Genomic DNA, 16,936 nt, shown 5'->3' with positions numbered 1-16,936 from the left:
CTGCTTTTTTCCTGCTTGCATTGGGTTTGCCTGGGCCCACAGCCCCCATCACTTAGGCTGTCTCTCACTCCCCTCAGACACTTGGACTGACTCAATGGGCTCTTGCTTGAGTTTGCTCTTCCTTGTCTTTTGGTCCTCAGCCTGAGTCTCATTTCCTCAGGGCTCCTGAACTATATGGTTTCCCTCTGCTTCTCCTGTCAGAATAGGAACCACTGTCATTCATGGTGATACTGCGGCGGTCCCCAAGGGCAGCACTGGTCCTTACCTGTTTATGCCGGTGTAACCCTATGAGGCTGTCACATTGGTGCCCTCCATTCTGAGGTTTGGGTAGGATACCCCTGACTGGCTCCCATGGCCTATTTCCAGAGTCTTTGCTCTGTGACCTGTCTCTCCATCTAGGCTGAGTCCCTAGGGTGGAACCATGTTTGGGGTTTCTGCACACCTCAACAGTGAGCCATGTTTGTTGTTCCTGCTTGCAGGAGCATCATGGGATGCTCAAAGGCCTCAGCCTGTTGGGCTTCTTGGTGGATGGTGGGGTGTAGGGAGAGGGGATGGGCTGGACTTCACCTCACTGGTGAGGCAAGTGGCTTGAGCTGAGCTGGGAGCAGGGGAGTCTGAGCTGAGCCCTGGGGGCGCGGACCACTCACATCGCTGTTTTCTTCCGCCTTTCTCTCCCAGGGAGCTCAACGGCAACAACATCACTCGGATCCACAAGAATGACTTTTCTGGGCTCAAGCAGCTGCGAGTGCTGTGAGTATGGGTTCCCATTACGGTCTGCCTCTGTCCTCACCCCAGCGTTGGGTCTGGAGTTCTCGATGGGAGTTTGAGAGCCGTAAGCTAGTGCAGGTCTTCTGTTGTGGAGTCAAGGGCCTCCTGAGTGGTGGAGTCGGGTGATGTTGAAGTGTCCTGACTCAGAGAGCTTACTGCCTCCCTCGTGGCTGAGAAGAATGGGCATGGAGGACTTGGATGGGGCACCTCTTGGCCATTTCTGTCTCTGGGATGAGGGGAGAACAGGTGGCATGGAGAGTCTGTAGGTCTCTGCTCAGTTGTGTCTCCTCTGGTGGAACACCATGGGAGGGACCTAAATCATAGCTTGGCTTCGCTTGGGCTCTGGAGGCTGAGATCCTGGACCAGGGTGCTGCAGGTTGGTTCCTGATCAGGCATCTGTGCACTGGGACCTTACATGGCCTGGCTCTGTGAGCACATCGAAAGGACTCACTAGTCCTTGAATATCAAGACCCATCCAGTTTACCACATCACTTTAGCAGCGCCCCTAACAGCCCTGCCTCTAAACACATCATACAGAGCGTTAGATTTAACATACTGGATGGAAGGGTGGAGAACACACTGCAGCCCTCCATCTCCAGTGGGCTCCTCCTTAGCAGGGCTCCTCAGGCCCTGGTTGAGAGGGTGATGGGACAGGGGGACAGTAGAAGACAGGTGTGACTTTACTCAGGTGTCTGAGCATGGAGACCCTGTTAATTGAGGTGGCTGGCCAACAACAGCTATCTGCTGCACCTATCAGGCAGAGATGAAGTGCTCATGTTGGACCCCCATGCTCCCATCCCTCTGTGCTCTCCTGATCTTGGGAAGCAGAGGCAGCCTTGACAAACAGGCGTCTGGCCTCAATATCTCAGTTGAATTTGGAGGCCCTGCGCTACCCAGTGGGCAGGAGGCCTGTCCTAGTCAGGGTTTCTATTCCTGCACAAACATCATGACCAAGAAGCAAGTTGGGGAGGAAAGGGTTTATTTGGCTTACTTCCACATTGCTGTTAATCACCAGAGAAGTCAGGACTGGAACTCAAGCAGGTCAGGAAGCAGGAGCTGATGCAGAGGCCATGGAGGGATGTTCCTTACTGGCTTGCTTCCCCTGGCTTGCTCAGCCTGCTCTCTTATAGAACCCAAGACTTCCAGCCCAGGGATGGCACCACCCACAAGGGGCCCTACCCCCTTGATCACTAATTGAGAAAATGCCCCACAGCTGGGTCTCCTAGAGGTATTTCCCCAACTGAAGCTCCCTTCTCTGTGATAACTCCAGCCTGTGTCAAGTTGACACACAAAGCCAGCCAGTTCAAGGCCCATCATCAGATATCTAGAGTCTCTCACCTCCAACTGTCTGGGTAGTGCAAGGGTTCTGAACCTCAATTCTTTCAGAATTGTAGACTTCACAGTTCTGGGGGGTGTCTTTGAAGGAATGGGGGACCTTGTGGATAATCCTCCTTGAGGTTAGGAGTGATGAATTCCTGGAGTCTTCGCTGCACTAGAACCAACTCATGTTGACCAAAGCTTTTCTCTTTCCAGTTTGGGGGGTTGATTTGGGGGGGTCCTCCTCCCTTCCCAGCATTCCTCCCTTAGGCTTCCAGCAGAGAGAAAAGTATACCGCCCTGCTTAAACCCTGCCTGAAGCCCATGCAGGAACATGCAACCCATCTGCTCGGGTGTGGAGAGGGGAGAACACAGGAGGAAAGTGCTTCCGTATCTCCAGAATGACTGTGCAGCATCCCATCTCTTGGTGATGCCCACCAGTCAGATTCTATGAAGCAGTGCATGTTGGGAGAGGGTGGGGGAAGATGCGGAGTCATATGGAGCCAGGTGATTGGTTGGCCCAGGCACCCTATTCCTTTCTTCAGCAGACAGACAGGCCTAGGCAGAATGTGGTGCTGACAGTATGGGTGTTGTCTGGCCACTGAGGCATATCTGTGGATTCTGCCCAGTTGGTACAGCTTTCCGCTGCCATGCTAGCTAGCCATGTCTCTTAGATGCATGCTCTGGGCCAAAGGACAGTGTGTACCCAGAAACCTAGCATCTTCTTCAAGCATAGCTGTGAACATTGGCACTGTGTCCCTCTGCAAGGCAGGGCCTGCTGAGGGACTTGGGGAATTTGTGAAGTTGTGACCATTTCAGCTGGATCTCTGTAGGGCATGGGAATAGCTCCCTCTTCCCCCTCTCTTTGCCCTCCCCCCCCCCAGCCCATATTGCCCTTTTCCAGTGGTTCTGAGGAGCCCTTGTTTAGTATCCTGTAGCTAATTCTGTCTCTTTGCCTCCCAGGCAGCTGATGGAGAACCAGATTGGAGCTGTGGAACGAGGAGCTTTTGATGACATGAAGGAGCTGGAGCGGCTGTGAGTATGGGGAGGGTATGGGGTTTGACAGTGAGGGTATCAGTGGGCTGATATAAGATCTGGGGTGCTTAGGGAGGGCACCCCAGCCTCACCCTGCCTGATAGTGCACTGTGAGATGGTAATCAGGAGAAAAAAATGGAAACCAACATCCATTCCCACCCTCTGGGCAAGCCCGCTGTTTGTCCCTAAGAACACATGGAGGCAAAAGGTCACACAACTGGAATTCCTTCCATCCACCTCTCCTGATTCATTGATTGGTGTGTTCATAAACGAAGTCGTTGCCCCTGAGGGAGAACCATGAGGGAGCTCCCCTCCCACCTGAGGCTTGCTTCTTAGGTACAGGACCACAGCACAGCAATGAGGGAGTAGAGAGCTCAGGGTCTGTGTGGCTTGCTATGCATGGAGCTTTCAATTTTAAAACTGGGTCCTAGTGAACTGTTACATTTCACCTTGGTGACAATGACAAGGAGAAGGACCTGGTGGGTGAGGACAGGGGTTAGCGTGTATCTCTTTATGGTGGTTTCCCATTTAGTCCAGCAAAAATGGTTTGGATGTAGATGTTAAGTGGGGGAATCCCAAAGTTCATACTCTTTGACCAGAAAGGTCATTCCATATTAAGGAACTGACCAGAATAATGGCTAGAAATTCATATTTCTGTATGTTCTTTGCAAATTACCAAATTTTTAGAAATAGCCATTTGAGTGGAGATAAGATTCGGTCAAGACTGAAACACCATCAACACCAGTGGGATGTGTTCACAGCACGAACGAGGCAGGAAAGACAGGAAGTGAAGACTGTGTGTGAGTGTGTGTGTGTGTGTGTGTGTGTGTGTGGAGAGAGAGAGACACACACACAGACAGAGACAGAAACACAGAGAGACAGAGACAAACAGAGAGACACAAAAAGAGAGAACAGTCTGAACACCACTGAGGTGGGCTCACAGCATGGACGAGGCAGGAAAGACAGGAAGTGAAGTCTGTATGTGTGTGTCTGTGTGTGTGTGTGTGTGTGTGTGTGTGTGTGTGTGTGTAGAGAGGCAGCTAGGCAGACAGAGACAATGAGATACACAGAAAGAGAGACACACAGACAGAGACACAGAAAGAGAGACAGAGAGAGACACAGAGACAGAGACACACACATACACACACACACACACACAGAGAGAGAGAGAGAGAGAGAGAGAGAGAGAGAGAGAGAGATCAGACAGGCAAGCACACATAGTAGAGGAGAAAATAGGTGAGACCTTTAGCTTACATATACCAAGAAGTGAGACAATGGGCTACTTCAGCTTTGTTCTCTCTCTCTCTCTCTCTCTCTCTCTCTCTCTCTCTCTCTCTCTCTCTCTCCCCAACCCTTGATGTTCTTATAATGAATTTCTATAGCAATTACAGCTAATACTGAGTGTCTTCCCCTGCCAGGTGCTCCGTGGAGCCCTTGGCCCTATGGTATGTCACCTAATCCTGAGATAACTTCTGCAAGTGGCACTCTACGGGTGAGACACCTAGGTTTCTAGAGGCTAAGCCACAAGCGCAGAGGAGGAGATTAGATTATTTTACATTCAAGGTTTAGATTACTAAATCGGACCTAATTAATCTCTCTCCTTTCATTCTTATGTTAAAGAAAACAAAGCATTGAACCAATAGAAAGGGGCATATTTGTCTCTTTGTCTTTTTGCAGCTCAGAAGCCTCCCCCCTCCTCCAGGCCTTAAACTGAGCAGTCAGCCATCCAGTGCTAGGCCAGATGTTCATTTCTGTGTTTGCTTTCTTTATAGCTCTTATAATAAGATACCTGCCTCTGTGGGGCTGACTTGGATTTACTCCATTCCACCTCCCCTCTGGTTTTACCAGGCCTTGGAGGAGAAGAGGAGGTGGGACGGGTCTAGGTGTGTGGAGGCGTGGCCAGAAGAGGAGGTGGAAGGAGTCTAGTCATGTGGAGGCGTGGCCAGTTGTACCTGCTGCTGCCACCTGAGGCTTGGTGGGGCTTCCTTTCTCAGTCACGACTGGTCTCTGCAGACCTTGTCCCTTCTGTCTGCTATCATCTCCTTTCCCTGGGCTGGGTCACCTCGGGGTGTCAGGTATGCACAGTGAACCCCTTCAGTGAGCAGCTAGTGCAGTGGCTAGATATCCGCTCTGGTTTGTGGGAGACTAGGGGGATCAGTTTGTGAAAGCCAGTGGGAGTAGGGAGTCAGAATAGAAACACTCAGTCTGTGAATATAGCGTTTTCAATTAAAATGGAAATGTACATTTATTGGCCCCTTTCCCAGCCTCACCCCCAAGAATTCCTCTATTGCTTTTAGTATGAGACAGTGACTGGAGCTCTGTATGGCTTTATTCATCCAAACCACACACATAAACCTTGTGTGATTTTTTTCCCTTTTTTTCTTTTTTCTTTTGGTTTGGGTTTCTTGAAGGTAGAATGAGATTTTTTTCAGCACCTTGGAAGCAATTTGGGTGGAGAATTAAATCTTTGTACTGAATTCAACATCTCTTCAATTGACAGCTTTCCCTTTTTTCCCCCTCTAAGATCTCTCCAAAGCAGCCAACGTAATTTTCATATAGATGACTCTCTTCCCAGCGGCATTTCATTTATTTGTGAATGAAATTGATTGAATTGTGTAACCCCATTTCTCTAAGTACCTGTGGTGTAAACAAGGTTGAGAGCAGACATAGCTGCTTCGAACAAGCAGTTAGGAAAAGCGGTTAGAGAAGCAGGAGCGGGACGCCCTGCTGGCCATGAGGTCCAGGAGGTCCATAGCTTGGGCTGGCCTGCTGCCCAGAGGTCCTGGAGCATGCTCAGTGACCTGGACGTGAGCTGGGGTGGGAGATGCAAAAGGGCAAGTTTCAGAGTCTGCACAGCTTAGCTCAGGTTAACCACTTCCCCTCTTGGCATTACAATCTGCCTCAACTCTCAAGAGGGCAACTCCATGAAGTCAGCAAGCCAGTCTTGGGCACCTGGGAAAAGCCAAGCTATATGGCAAGATGGTGGCATTAAACATTTGCTAGTGAGGCTGCTGCAGGGAGGAAGGTGTGTGCTCGGATGAGAGCATCTGAGGAAGCCAGTACGGTACTTTACCCTGCTTCCATCCTATGAGGTGACGTCTAGAAGCATCTGTCCCTGTGCCCCGAGCTGAGAAAGGCAAAGAACAGCAGGAGCCCTCAGCTGCTCTTTTCATTCTGAGATATCCTTGTGTCTCTTGTGACGAGGCTCACTCCTTCAGTGTTCTTTGATTTTCCACTTTAGTTGTTGAATTCCCTTCCCTTCCCCCTTCTGAATGTTTTCAAAAATTGAGGGCAGAAAAATGAGAAAATCTTGGGGGAAAACAAAACAAAACTAAACCTAGCAATTACCAGGCAGTGTAAATACAGGATTAATTTATTGGACTGGGGATAAGGGGCTGGGAGAGATCCGATGTCTGCTCTTGTTGCTTTAAGGCTTACGTCGGTAGTCCCTATTCTCCCAAGGCAATGTTGTGTCTCCCTGGGAACCTGCCCTTCAAAGTCAGTTTCTTCCAACTGGTCTCCTGAAGCTGTAAATCTGGGGTCTGTCCTGGGCTGGAACATGACGACCCCAAGTGTGGTGACAAAGGCCATTCTCACATATCAGATGCAAGACGACCTCAGAGGAGCTGACCTCGAATGAGGTCCTGCATGCTGTGTGGCGTTCAGTCTCTTCCTTTCTCACCAGAAGAAGTTGTTGGGTTTTGTTGTTGTTGTTGTTTCTTTTTTTTTTTTTCCTGAGCTGGCTCTTCAGTCAGTGAAAGAAAACCTGGGTAGCCTGTGTATAGCACACTGTGCAGATGCCTTGCGGGAGACTTTTGCCAAAGTGTCTCTCTCTCTCTCTCTCTCTCTCTCTCTCTCTCTCTCTCTCTCTCTCTCTCTCTCTCACACACACACACACACACACACACACTGTGTGTTTCTCTAAATATTTATTTATTATTATCTGCTATAGTTTCTCAAAATAACAAGAAATCTCCCCACAGGAGGTGTGGATCCTTTCTGTGATCTCTGTCTTCTGTTAGGCAGATTCCAGACCCAGACCCCTGGCTCCTCCCTGTGTTTAGGGTAATGCTCTATCTGCCTCCAGAACAGCGAGCAGTTCTCAGCCTGTGGGCTGTGACCTCTTTGGGGATGACCGGCCCTTCTGTATCAGATATCCTGCATATCAGATATTTACATTGTGATTCATAACAGTAGTGAAATTACAGTTGTGAAGCAGCAACAAATTAATTGTACGGCTTGGGGGGGGGGGCACCAGGATGTGAGGAGTGGCATTAAAGGGTCACAGCATTGGGAGTTTGAGAACCATTGCCCTAGAAGAAAAAAAAAAAAAACTTTGGAAGCACCACCTTAGGCATCAGAAATAAAAGCATGGCTGGGGCACAGCTCAGTTTTCTAGCCCTTCTCTCTCGTGCATGAGGCCTGGGTTTACTTCTCAGCACCAAAATAAAATCTGTCTGACAAGGAAAAAAAGCTTCCCAGAGCCAGAGAGTGGTGACACACGCCTTTAATCCCAGCACTTGGGAGGCAGAGGCAGGCGGATTTCTGAGTTCGAGGCCAGCCTGGTCTCCAGAGTGAGTTCCAGGACAGCCAGGGCTACACAGAGAAACCCTGTCTCGAACGGGGCATGCTGGTGTTTGAGTGTCCTTTTCCTTTCAATTTGAGTTTTTTTCCTATTTTTATTTACTCTATATATTTATTTGCTGTTTTGAAACAGGATCTCTGTGTAGCCTTGGCTGTCCAGGAACTTACTATGTAGATTATGTAGACCAGGCTGACCTCGAACTCACAGAGATTTATCTGCTTTTACCTCCAGAGTGCTAGGATTAAATGATGTCTGTGCCATCACTGCCAGTGCCTGAATTTTACTTGTTTGTATGGCATCCATGATCTTTCTATCTATCAATCTATCTATCTATCATCTATCTATCTATCTATCTATCTATCTATCTATCTATCTATCTATCTATCCATCATCTATCTATAATCTATCATCTATATATCTATCATCTATCTCTATTTATAATCTATCATTTGTATATAATTTTTATCATCTATTTCTATCTCTATCATCTATCAATCCATCCATCATCTATTATCTATATATCTATCATCTATCTCTATAATCTATCATCTGTCTATCTATCTATTTATCCATCTATCATCTATTATCTATATATCTACCTATGTATCCATCATCTATCTATAATCTATCATCTATCTATATATCTATCATTTCTTTATCTCTCCTTATCATCCATCTATCCATCTATCCATCCATCATCTACTATCTATCTATCACCTATCTCTATCTCTATCTATCTATCTATCTATCTATCTATCTATCTATCTATCTATCTAAATTCCCCCCACTTTTGAGAAATGGTCTCAGCCTATCTCAGGTTGTCCTTGAACTCATTATGTAGGCTTGCCCATCTTCAGGCTCAGAATGATCCTCCTGCTTCAGCATCCCACATGCTGGGGCTAAAGGCACACATTCCCATGCTCATCTGAAAGCATTCATTTTTTAATAGAAGTTATTTTCATTTAAAAAGAACCAGAGCAAACAATAAAATAAAAAATAAAAATAACAAAACCCAAAGAAAAACCCAATAAGCCAGTCAAACAAACACTAGTGCTGCTTGGGCAAGCATGGATGAAGCCTATAGGTACCGGGATGTTTAGCCGTCCTACCTCATTAGGACCTAGTTCACATTTCATAAGGTCAAGGATCCAACTCCCAGCTGGGATTGTCTTGGGGCCAGATCTTGGTGGATTATGAAGGGGATGATGGGAAACAAAGGAGAAGGATGCTGTAGCTGTTTAGTGAGGGCCTTATTCTCCTCCTCGGTGCTGTACGGCTGAGTGGCCACTCACAGGTAAGCTTCCCCAGGGGCTCCACTCTGGTCCTCCTGGGACTCCATCCAGGTCCCTATGACTTGGAATGCAGTGCTTTCTCTGCCCTCGCCTGACACTTGAGTGACTCTCTCCTTTTACCTTTTCCAGACGACTGAACCGCAACCAGCTGCAAGTGTTGCCTGAACTACTGTTCCAGAACAACCAGGCTCTATCCAGACTGTGAGTTATACACGTGGGTTGCTACCCACCCTGTGAGCGTGTGTGTGTGTGTGTGTGTGTGTGTGTGTGTGTGTGGTGTGGGATGGAGTCAGTGGCTCTCATTCTGGCCTTGCCCCTCATGCTCCCTTCTGGCAGGAAAGCATCTGGGCGTCACAGACCTTTCTATCAGAATCTGTGTGGGAAATTCTCCAGGCAGGGGCTTGAAAGAATCCTAGTGCCTCCGCACACGACGCTGCTGGTGGCAGGGCCGTGGAGGAGGGTGTGTCTGTGACTGTGCTCACAGTCTGCTGTGGACACTTACGCCCTGTCACTGCCTTTGCATGCCTGTCTTGCGTTGAACCTTTATTCATTCCACTAAACCCTCATGAAGCTATTTCTATTTTCAGCTCCGTCCACCTTTAGAATCATGTGCTCTGTGACTGGATTTAGTATCAGTGGTGTCAAGCCATCGTTTTTATTGGCTGCCAGTGCACTTCTTCCAAGTATAAAGGATACTTGCTAATTGTTGCTCTGTGGCTCTCCATGGTTTTGAGTGGTTCTCCTGTCTATTCTGTTTTTGGGGATCTGGGGTTGGATGGGGGCCTTTGAGACTTGCTAAGGAAGCTCTGGGGTAGCTCTGTCTTCCTTTGACTGCTTCTGTGGTGGGGAGTTCATTATTGGAGTACTATCTTGCATATCAGGATGTTCTTAACTTTGAACTTCCCATTTGCTCTCTAATAACATGCTTTTCCTTTCTTTCTTTCTTTCTTTCTTTCTTTCTTTCTTTTTTTTTTTTTTTTTTTTTTTTTTGATTTTTCGAGACAGGGTTTCTCTGTATAGCTCTGGCTGTCCTGGAACTCACTCTGTAGACCAGACTGGCCTCGAACTTAGAAATCCGCCTGCCTCTGCCTCCCAAGTGCTGGGATTAAAGGCGTGTGCCACCACCACCCGGCAGTAACATGCTTTTCTGAATTTTTCGTTCTATAACTACTTAGCACAACCGTGCCCTATTGTTAGTGTTTTAGAGGATTTTCAAATATTGAGTTGGAAGACTTTTGAGTCCTCTTAATGGTGGTTATTAACAATCTTGATAGCCCGGGGTGGGGACCTCTGCAGGGAATGGGAGACAGTCCAGGAAACAGTATGTCCGTCAAAGGTCAAATGGCCCTGGGTTTTCTCAGTGTAACTTTTTTGGAAGCCAGCATTTCTCCTTGAACTTTGTATGCTACCAGCTGTGCTGGGGTGTGCAGCCATGCTTCCTGGGTGGCTGGCCATGAATGCCTGTCATGACCCTGATAATGCAGTTTCCCTTGCAAGGAACTCCAGCACCTGGCACATGTGACTGTGACAAACTGTGTCTCACTGCAAGGTTGGAGAGGCAAAACAATATCCTTGGAGTCGATGCGAAGTGACCTCGACTCCGAGCCCAACGCTCTTCACGTTTCATATTTCAATAGGAATTCTGGAGCAAAGGTCTTCCACACTTTAGCAAATATTAAGTAGCCAGACTCTGTAACCAAACCGGCATATGGAAATCCACTCAAGGAGGGAGGAGACCGAAGAAAGGGACACCTGTTCTTGGCAATCCCCTGGGCTAGGAGCCAAGGGAAGCAGCGGCCTCAAGCTCTTGTGGGGGTAGGATGGTATTTCCAAGCTCCAAACTAAAGCCAGAACATCGAATACTTCCTGCCTTGCTTCGCAGGCCTCTGCTCCCTTGCATTTGGCAGGAGTACATTTTTATGTAGGGATACAGCCCATAGAGAGATGGTTTTCTTCAGGTCTGTCTTGCGCTCTTCCTCATACTTTGCTTTGGTGTTGGGGATGGAACCCTGGGCCTCCTGGGTGCTGAGTGCACATCCTACTATGAAGCTATGTCACAGCCTCTCCGCATTTCTGGATCCCCTCTGTAAGCAAGGCACAGGAGCCAGCAGAGAATGCATGTTAGCATGGTCCACCAACATCAAGCAAAGACTTGACGTCATAACTACGCCTGTGCATCTTGTGCACCTCCGGCATGAGCCATCTTGAAAGGGTACCTTCTTGGGAAGCGGCTGAGCGAAGTTTTATTGGTAGAGTCCTTGCTCCTGTGTCTGGGCTCACCCAGGCGCCATAGCGGTGACTGTATGGGGACAGATAAGGGAGTGTGTAAAGGTTTGCTTGCTGCTCCTCTTGGCTTCAACCCCATCATGTTCTGCTGACATAAACATCTGATTCCACATTCCCCCAGTCACGAAGCCCTCAGGGCATGCTACCCTGAGGACTGGTAAGGGTGATGTGGGAGGGGGATGGGTAAGGCATGGCCATCAAGTTCCTAGGAACTCAGGTGCAGCTATCCCCCACAGCTACTGAGATGCGAGGATGTTTCTAGTTCTTTCCATTCACCTTGTCTTGCTCCTTGTCACCAGGATGCTCCTTAGCAACGATGACTTCACTGCCCCAACCATTCACCTTATCCACGGTGTTAGCCCTTTTCCCACTTGTAACCACATAGACCATATCTCTGTAGGGTCTTGGCTCCTACCCCTGGAGGTTTGGGGATAGGGATCCTATTCATCCATCTTAGGCCCAGTGGTGGTGGTGGGGTTGTTGGGTCAGCTGGTGAAGTGATTTCTGGAGCTGTCTCCTCAACTCCAGCTCCAGGGCATCCCTTAAGAAGGCGTGATAAGATCAGCTCCAGTGCCATGTTCCTGGCTCCTCTGTTGACTTTCCCTTTGCTTTGGAGGAATCTGTTACTAAGCCTTTACATCTGGAGAAAATTAAAGACTTTCAGGCAGATGCTCCGCTAATCAGTGTAGCAGTGGACTTGAGAGAAACCAAATGTGCTGGGGAGGGTGTGGCCAGAGTGTGCAGGTGGTACGGCCCAGGGGATCTTGCTGAGCAGCTCACAGAAGTTAAGTGTGTCTACTGTGTGTTCCACACTAACAGTCCCCCTGGTGTTAGGATAGCTGGCCCACTCCTTCCAAATGCACAGTGGATGTCCCAAAGAGGCTCTGTGTCTTGGATCACAGAGCAGTTGGATGTAAGGACTGGAATTAGGCACTGGGCTTAAACCAGGACCTGGAAATTTCACCACTGAGCATCCTCTCCAGGGAGATAAAGGCCCAGCATAAGTATGCATGCTGCAGTGACATTCAGATTATTGACGAGAATGTGGAAACAACCTTAATGCCTCATATCAGGGGAGTGGTTAGACAAATTCCAGCATATCTGCTTGATGGAGTACTTAAGCAGTCATCAGAAATGGCCTTCGTGGGAGATGTCAAATCATGCAGATGTTTGTGATATCAAAAGCCAGAGTTGTATTGATCCCTGAATTACTCTAAATAATGCATGGAAAATGACTGCAGAACTCTAGCAGGGATTGACTGCGGGTGATTTTTCTCTTTTGTGTTTCCCAGATGTTCTTTAAGAAGGATGTATTATATTTATGGTAGGGAACCTGCCAGCTTTGAACACTAATGGAAAGCCCCTGTGTCTGAGTTAAAACTAATGCCAGTGGGCAGGGAGGCAGCATGGTGGTACAATGCTCGCCTAGCACACGAGAAGGCTCAGTGCCAGAAAACCCCAAACAAACAATGAGTCCCAGAGGCATGCTATGGCATCCTTTAGCCCTGTGGATCCAGCTGTTCTTTTGTGGGACCAAAATAACGCCCACCTCCCCGGGCTGTTGAGAGGTTGACGAGAGATGAAAACTTTTCAGCCTCAGCATTGTTAGCCACTGTGGTGCATCGCAGGTCTGGGGAATATGGGACATCGGTGCTGGGACTGCTCTGGGGAGAACAGACCTAACTCCTACACCTCCTGGCTCAGAGTGACTCCACCCTTGAGCATAGCTTAGCATCAGTATTGGTTTCCCTGGTCTTTGCAGATTCAGCCTGGTCTAGAGTTCTCCTCCTTAGCGTAGAATCTTAGCATCATCTCTTCACTGCACAGGGACCTGTCCTCAGGTTTTGCTTCACTCGGTTAATTTTATTTTTGAAAAGAAGGATTTAGCTACCCCTGCAGAAATACCCAGAAAGGCCACAGAGGGATGCTGGGCTGCTGGCCAGCAGAAGGACTGAAGTGTGTCTTATGACAGACCTCTTGGTCACATTCTTGAGCAGTGGATGGGAAGCCAGCTGAGACCATGTAGGCGGTACTTCTGGCCGTAGTCTTTAGCATCCTCAAGCTGTGGGTAAATTCTTTATTCTCCGACTGAGGGGCCTCTGCCTCTCCTCTTTATTATCATTTTTTTTTTAATTTGTCAGTGTACATGTGGCTTGTGTGCACGTGTGTGCGTGCTCATGTGTTGGGGCGCATGTGGGTGTGGAGGTCGGAAGTCGATGCTGAGCATTTTCCTCAATTATTTTTTATCTTTTGTGTAGAGCCAGCCTCTCTTGCTGAACCTAAAGCTCATCAGTTGGCTTTGGTTAGTCTAGCTAGCCAGCCTGCGCGTCCCCTTTTATAGATGAAAGTATGCAAGGCCAGAGACTTTGAAACATGTCCAAGAGCTGAGCCAAATTTGAACCTGCTCTGTCAGTGGCTGTGACCAGCAGGGCTAGTCGAACTTGGATAGCCTTATGGGTTCAACATGTCCACCTGTCCAGGAGGTGACTATGGTCCACCATAGGTGCTGTCTGAGAGATGTGCCAAGGGGTGGCTGCACCTGGCAGCAGGTTACCTTGGTTTGGACCAACTTTTCACCTGTCACTCAATTCTCAGAGGGTATCATTTTCATGGACTTCCACAGGGCTCAGGTTTGGGGGTAGACATGTTTGAATTTTGATAATTTCTCTATAGTGGCCAATCCCAGACTTCCCTTGTTAGGTGGGGCCAGGTGCTTGTCTGTGCCTCAGCTTGTCTCCCCAGCTCTGATAGACAAGAAGCTTTCTGGGCTGGCTACATTCTTTATTCATCTTCAAATTGCTTTGGACACTCAGGTTCTCTGGGCTTCTGCTTAGCCTTGAAGCCTTTATGCATCCGGCCCAGATTGACTTCTCGGTCTCTGCAGATTTCTGCAGGTTTGGGAGGGGCAGGCAGTGATTGAGGCAGCCCAGAGCATCTACTTCCAATGCGTGTATATATCCCTGTCATAAGGACTACGATAACTCATTAACAAGGCCCTGGTGGTGGGAGCCTGCCCAGCCCTGTGGAAGAATGACTGACCCCTGTGACCCCGTCTCAAGCTGGGTTTAATTAAACTGTCAGCACTGGTCAGAAGAACAAAGCATCCCTTCCCGCCAGGGCCCAGCCCCCATCAGAGGCAGGAGGCTACTGCACTGAAACAAATAGCTGTACAGAATGGATCTGTCTCGCCTCCGAGGGAAATTACCCGAAGCAGAAGGTGACCTCGCTATTGCCACACGTCCAGGCCAGGAGGCAGAGCTGCTGAGCTTGTCCAGCTTCTGAGAAGGCACAGACCGCTGTGTGGGAAGTGGGGCTCCCAGGTGGCCCCCAGCTCTGATGGAGCCTCCTTCCCGTCTGTGCTGTCCCGCAGGAGTCTTGCTAGGCAGCCATCATTTCTTAACATCCCTTTTTCCAGAAAGTTCTTGAGCTTTGTCCAGAGACAGGAAGCCTGTGAGAGACTCAAGGTGTTAACGATGGAAGTGGCCTTGCGTAAATGGTTAGAGGAGAAACTGGCCCAAGCAGGGTCATCTCTAGGGGATTTTTCTGCTTCTAGCACATTCTGTGTGTCATAAAGCTCTGGGGAGTGGCTGAAAGACGACTCAGCAGGTAACGGTGCTTGCCTTTGCACACTGGACAACCAGTCTGACCTGGAACACTGTGTAGGAGAGAACTGACTTCTAAAAGTGGACCTCTAATCTCCACATGCATGTCATGCCATGCGCCTGCACTCATGCATACTATATACAGACACAATAAAACCCAAAACAGAATTAAGAAAACAAAAGCCCAAAACCCTCCAAGCCAGGAGCAGTAGTGCACGCCATTAATCTTAACACTCCCCAGGCAGAGGCAGATGGATCTCTGTGAGTTCAAGGCCAGCCTTGTCTATATAGAGAGTTCTAGGACAACCAGGGCTACATAGTTAAACCCTGTCTACTACCAACAAAAAAACCCAAACAAGCCAGAGAAAAACTTCTTGTCTGTCAAAACTGAGGAGACAGCTGGAGGACAGACAAGCTCCTGGCCCCACCTATCCATGAAGTCTGGGATTGGTTACTTTAGAGAACTTATCAGAATTCAAACATGTCCTTCTAGCCCCTGAGCCCTGTAGAAGTCCATGAAAATGTCATTTCCACATGTCATCTCAACCCCAGAGAGATCTAGCTGGTCCCATCTCCCAAACTTGTTTTCCTCTTTACAAAGTTTTTTTTTTTGTTTTGTTTTGTTTTGTTTTATTTTTATTTTCAGGGAATCTGTTTTAATTCCTTCTGGGCTTAGAGTCAAGTTAGTTTCAGACAATAATCATGAGAGTCTAGGTTTGAACTCAGGTCCATATGATCCCAAAGCTATGGTCTTACGGTTAATCTTATGGTCTAAACTAGAGTGAGGGGTGTGTGCGTGCGTGTGTGCGTGCGTGCGTGCGTGCGTGCGTGCGTGTGTGTGTGTGTGTGTGTGTGTGTGTGTGTGTGTATGTGTGCTTATAAAGATTTTCAGGGTCAAGGTTGTCATCCCAGATCCTGAGTTAGTTGGGATGGAAGGGCCCCTATTAGCAGCATTATCACGTTCTTTCTCTTTGGTTCCTGCTTAGGAAGGTCTTGCTCCCCTGTGTGCTGGGGGAGGGCTTAAGTGGAGACCCCTGTTGGGTATTTACTTCTGCCCACTCTGGCTGGAGTGTGAGAGCCCAGGGCGCCAACCCTCGGAGCAGATGATCACCTCTGTAGCCATCAGAGCACAGTCTGGGAGAATGAGTTAGCAATTACTGAGTGCTCTGGATTCACAAAGTGCCTTCCCATCATTAAATTTGTGCCTGCTGTCAAGACGGGAGAGAAAAAGGCCAGCATCCCACTGGGCTGGCTCAGGAGCCTCAGAGAAAAGGGCAGGGCGGCTGGCCCCGCGTTGACAGCTGTACGCCCAGCAAGCCGCTGTGCTCAGCATGGATGGACGTCCACACAGATATGGCCCACACTTTTGGACTCAGCCCAGCCCCAGAGTGGCTCAGAACCATGCTGGTCTCCACAGTTATGAACAGCCAGGGTACCTCCCAAAAAGGGCTTCATGGTGGTCCCCTAAGGATGCCCAAGTAAATGCAGGGCACTGTGCTGGCATAGCTATAGCACTAGACAGAGCAGTATAAGGCAGACCTAATTCCTTTTTTTTTTTTTTTCTTTTTTCAAGACAGGGTTTCTCTGTGTAGCCCTGGCTGTTCTGGAACTCACTCTGTAGACCAGGCTGGCCTCGAACTCAGAAATCCTCCTGCCTGGGCCTCCCAAGTGCTGGGATTAAAGGCGTGTACCACCACTGCCCAGTTGCAGCCTTAACTCTTTTTTTTTTCTCCAGAGCTGAGGACCGAACCCAGAGCCTTGCGCTTGCTAGGCAAGCGCTCTACCACTGAGCTAAATCCCCAACCCCCAGACTTAACTCTTAAACCAGAGAAGACAAAGCAGGGAGGTACATATGAAAGACCCCTGGGGGAGACCCCCACTCAAATCTCAGGAGGACGTGCACCCAAGGAATCACGAGAGACCGTCCTTGATGTAATTACAAGAAGTATTTTTTAATTTCAGGGCTCTCTGGTTCGGCACCATGCCTATCTCACGCAGGAGATAGTGGAGCCAACCACAAGGCTTGAAAGTTAGGGGTTTATATAGGGAAAA

General features: G+C 48.6%; 1 protein-coding gene across 1 annotated transcript in view; it reads left to right on the top strand.

The window, feature by feature from the left end:
- Nucleotides 1-16,936, top strand: part of Slit1 (slit guidance ligand 1) — a 149,325-nt gene that overhangs the window by 15,700 nt on the left and 116,689 nt on the right. The window contains exons 2-4 of the mRNA XM_031390317.1: nt 679-750; nt 3,048-3,119; nt 9,126-9,197. Of these exons, the coding sequence (XP_031246177.1) occupies nt 679-750; nt 3,048-3,119; nt 9,126-9,197 (216 nt within the window). The remainder of the gene's footprint in view (nt 1-678; nt 751-3,047; nt 3,120-9,125; nt 9,198-16,936) is intronic.

Source organism: Mastomys coucha, unplaced genomic scaffold (assembly GCF_008632895.1).
Source record: "Mastomys coucha isolate ucsf_1 unplaced genomic scaffold, UCSF_Mcou_1 pScaffold21, whole genome shotgun sequence".
In the NCBI taxonomy this organism is placed as follows: Eukaryota; Metazoa; Chordata; class Mammalia; order Rodentia; family Muridae; genus Mastomys; species Mastomys coucha.
This window is presented reverse-complemented; position numbering and strand designations above follow the sequence as displayed.